At 45.6% G+C, this 4,504-nt stretch overlaps 1 protein-coding gene across 1 annotated transcript in view; it reads left to right on the top strand.

Annotated features, from left to right (window-relative positions):
* The window catches only part of LOC101861090 (E3 ubiquitin-protein ligase DTX4), a gene marked incomplete in the record, with an annotated part of 20,213 nt that extends 16,131 nt beyond the window's left edge, over positions 1–4,082 (top strand). Inside the window, 2 exon segments of the mRNA XM_005111866.3 lie at positions 1,833–1,922; positions 3,044–4,082. Of these exon segments, the coding sequence (XP_005111923.2) occupies positions 1,833–1,922; positions 3,044–3,271 (318 nt within the window).
* Positions 4,083–4,504: the final 422 nt, after the last annotated feature.

The raw sequence follows: 4,504 nt of genomic DNA, 5'->3' as shown, positions 1-4,504 counted from the left end.
GGGGGGAAGAGAGGGAGGGAGAGAGAGAGGGAGAGAGAGGGGGAGAAAGAGGTGAAAAACAGTATGGGTCAGAGTGAAAGGAAGGGCGAGAGAGAGAGAGGGGAGGGAGGGAGAGAGAGAGAAATATGGGACATGAGTGAGTGAGAAAACGTGTTAGAAGAGACAGCTTGGGAGAGAGAGTGAGTGAAAGGATGGAGTGCGGGAGGGAGAGAGAGTGAGTGAAAGGATGGAGTGCGGGAGGGAGAGAGAGTGAGTGAAAGGATGGAGTGTGGGAGGGAGAGAGAGTGAGTGAAAGGATGGAGTGTGGGAGGGAGAGAGAGTGAGTGAAAGGATGGAGTGTGGGAGGGAGAGAGAGTGAGTGAAAGGATGGAGTGTGGGAGGGAAAGAGAGTGAGTGAAAGGATGGAGTGTGGGAGGGAGAGAGACAGAATGATTGATACGGATGCTGAAATAAGATAATGGATAATGGTATGTGTCATGACACGGTGGAATCAGGCGCTCGTCAATTTTTCGGCATGTGAAAGCTGATTTATTTGCCTTGTTTCAGTGAAATAAACATTTATTTATCTTGAATAGAACTCAAGATATTTAATTATATTTGTGATTGAAAGAGGTGAGGTCCTCAATATTCAGGGTTGAAATTAGTGGGGAAATGGCCGCTAAAGTTTGAAAACTCCAATAGCTAAAAAGTCTTTGAAAACTGAAAAATGACACATTTTGTGCCTTTAATCAACGTTTTTCAGTAAAACTCACAGGAAAGTGTGTCTTTATATGGACGTACAAGACGTTGAGCCAAAAAATGAAAATTTAATAAAAATGTCCAAAGTGGTGGGAAAATGCCTGTTTTTCCGATTTCGTTATTTTGACGAGTGCCTCATTTCACCAGGCTGCCTCACATATATTGATTGCTTGTGTGGGAATGACGTGTTCTGTCTGTGTGTGTCTGTGTGTGGGAATGACGTCTGTCTGTCTGTGTGTGTGTCTGTGTGTGGTAATGACGTGTTCTGTGTGTGGGAATGACGTCTGTCTGTCTGTGTGTGTGTCTGTGTGTGGTAATGACGTGTTCTGTCTGTGTGTGTCAGTGTGTGGTAATGACGTGTTCTGTGTCTCTGTGTGTGTGTGTCTGTGTGTGGTAATGAAGTGTTCTGTCTGTGTGTCTGTGTGTGGTAATGACGTGTTCTGTCTGTGTGTCTGTGTGTGGTAATGACGTGTTCTGTCTGTGTGTCTGTGTGTGGTAATGACGTGTTCTGTCTGTGTGTCTGTGTGGTAATGACGTGTTCTGTCTGTGTGTCTGTGTGTGGTAATGACGTGTTCTGTCTGTGTGTCTGTGTGTGGTAATGACGTGTTCTGTCTGTGTGTCTGTGTGTGGTAATGACGTGTTCTGTGTCTCTGTGTGTCTGTGTGTGGTAATGACGTGTTCTGTGTCTCTGTGTGTGTCAGTGTGTGGTAATGACGTGTTCTGTGTCTCTGTGTGTCAGTGTGTGGTAATGACGTGTTCTGTGTCTCTGTGTGTGTCAGTGTGTGGTAATGACGTGTTCTGTGTCTCTGTGTGTGTCAGTGTGTGGTAATGACGTGTTCTGTGTCTCTGTGTGTCAGTGTGTGGTAATGACGTGTTCTGTCTGTGTGTGGTAATGACGTGTTCTGTCTGTGTGTGGTAATGACGTGTTCTGTCTGTGTGTGGTAATGACGTGTTCTGTCTGTGTGTGGTAATGACGTGTTCTGTCTGTGTGTGGTAATGACGTGTTCTGTCTGTGTGTGGTAATGACGTGTTCTGTGTCTGTGTTTGTCTGTCCATGTGTTGTAATGCGGTATTCTGTCTGTCTGTGCGTCTAGGGCCCGGAGCATCCCCAGCCAGGCGCCAGGTATTCCACGAGGGGCTTCCCGCGCAGAGGCTTCATACCCGACTGTGACCAGGGCAGGAAGGTGAGCGTTTGTGGGGCGTGATGACAAAGTCACAGCTTAAAATAGACTGCGGCACCGCGGCAATTTGCCTTACTGCCTTTGCAATATGCCGTAATGCCCTTAAAATCAAAGGGTCAACCGCGGCAATTCTTCTTTATGTGTAAATGGCTTTTAACCCTATCCATACGCCCTGGGGTTATTTTGTACCCCCGGGGTTGTATTCTTCACATTTTAGAATACTTCTAGTACAAAGATCCCTTTGAAACTTTCAGTAATTCTAAAAAATATCATTTTGACAGACAGCTATGCAAAGCGTACAGGTCGGATTAACGAGTAAATTTCCTCTTTGGAAAGTGGTGACACAGAGTTCCCCACGTTGTATGGATACGATAGTTAAACACGACGTACGGATAGGGTTAACTCCTTCATTGCTGAGTGCTCCAGCAGCGAACTCCCCTTCACTTACTGGGCAGTTGTCTTACGGCAACATGAAATTAGGTCAACCCAGGAAAATCAATCACAACTAGCAGGCCCAGTGGCTGTTTGAGCAGAAAAAATGTCTCCTTGACCTTTCCCATAATGCATCACGATTAGTTCTGAAAGAGTTTAGTTTCAATAGAAAAAGAGAAGTAAAGTTGATTATGTTGTTATTGATCCAGTAGTAAAGCTGACAAAATGTACATTCACATCAGATGTATCTAATTCCACTTATAGAAATGTAATTACAAGACCTTTGGAGTTATACATATATAGATACATACTCTAAGAGCAACACACGTCTATGCTCATTCTGACAGAAGCCTTATGCTAGATGGTAAAAAACTTCTTTTAAATCTTTCTTTCTTTGTTTTTGGAGGTGCATATCTGACGCTGTGTGATCGTTAAGTACTTTCACGTTCACCGGTTGTCTGTCTGTGTGTCTGACCTCATATAGTGGGTGGTTGGTGGGTGCTCTGGTCTGGTTTGCTGTTTCTTTCCTATCAAACATCTATCGTCCTTATCTCCCCTTCTTCTTTTTTATGTTTGTTACTGTCTTGTAAAACCTCTAATCTTCTGGCGCTCATTTGACCTTATGCAGTTGCGAGCGCCGTAAAACCTCCACTAAAACTAACTGTCCGTCCGTCTGTCTGTGTCGTCCCCAGCTCCTGAAGCTGCTGATGGTGGCGTTCCGGCGGCGGCTCATGTTCACCATCGGCACGTCGTACACCACGGGGGAGCCCAACACCGTCACCTGGAATGAGATCCACCACAAGACGGAGCCCGTGTCCAACCACTCGGGCCACGGCTACCCCGACCCCAACTACCTGGACAACGCCGTTCTGGAGCTGGCGGCTCACGGGGTCACCGAGGACTGTCTGGCTCAGTTCTAGGACAAAGACTCCCTCTCAACTCCCATTGAGCTCGAGGACAAGGACACCCGCACAATACCCTCTGAGACAAGACACCCACTCTGCTCTAGCACACCCACACATCACACACACAACACCCTCTCAACACCCACTGAGCTCTTCTAGCACACCCTCTCAACACCCACTGAGCTCTTCTAGCACACCCTCTCAACACCCACTGAGCTCTGGGACACTCACACAACACCCACTAGCTCTGAAATACACCAGAGATATAATCGATTGATATTATTGATAAAGCGCATCCCGTAAATTTACAGGATTAGGCCACTGGCGCATCCTGTAACTACAAGGGAATCTATAGGCTCAAGTGAGTTAAAACACCTTTCTATGCATAAGGCCTACTGAGAATGAAGGATACACACACGCCTGCGCACACTCCCACACACACACACACACCACAACAATCCCTTTAGACTAAAGGCTAAAGGACTAAAGAACACTTGCAAAACACACCCACTAAGACTTTAGAACACTCACAAAAAGTCTACTAAGACAAGAGTGCAGGACACCCAAACAATGCACACTGAGACAGTAGGACACCCTCACAACTCCCACTCCGTCGAACCAGGAGTTTGTTGCCCATCATGTCGTGGTGACACATTCTCTGGTCGTCGTTGTTGTTGTTAGCGATTTAGTAGCATCTGAGCGTTAACTCTGCTGCGTGATGCCATTCTGCAATAGCTGCATATCTATTCTAATTGGTCGCTTTTATTTTTTAAGGACGAGCAGGCTAACTCAGATTTCAGGGGTTTCCAGAAATCTTGACCTACACCAAAAGTAGGCATTGTCCTACCTATAGGAGAAATTTGGTTACATTGGTGTGTATATTTGTTTGGTAATAGAGAAAACTCTCCTTGTCTTTTAAAGAAACTGAACAAGGGGCAAAAACTTTTAACTTCTATTTTCTCAAAACAGCATTTTTCGGGATAGCCCACTTGTGCTTAAAAGCGATCAATTATTTTTGTCTTGAGGAGTAGAGGCAGTTAGATGTGTGGGGTAGCTAGGGAAGAAAATGTCCCCTCAAATCAGTTGGTTATCTACAGAAGAACAGAAGATGTTTCACTGTCTCTGAGAGGTTGACGCACATTCTCTGGTCCAAAAGAGACGTCTGCTAGATGTGGGCTTTGCCTCGCTCTTCACATTACGTTTGTCTTTCTCGCATTTCATCCGTGGTACATCAATTTTTTGTTTGAA

The sequence above is a fragment of the Aplysia californica genome, unplaced genomic scaffold (genome assembly GCF_000002075.1).
Source record: "Aplysia californica isolate F4 #8 unplaced genomic scaffold, AplCal3.0 scaffold01139, whole genome shotgun sequence".
NCBI classification, from domain to species: domain Eukaryota; kingdom Metazoa; phylum Mollusca; class Gastropoda; order Aplysiida; family Aplysiidae; genus Aplysia; species Aplysia californica.
Note: the sequence above shows the minus strand (reverse complement) of the source record. Positions and strands in the feature narration are given on the sequence as shown.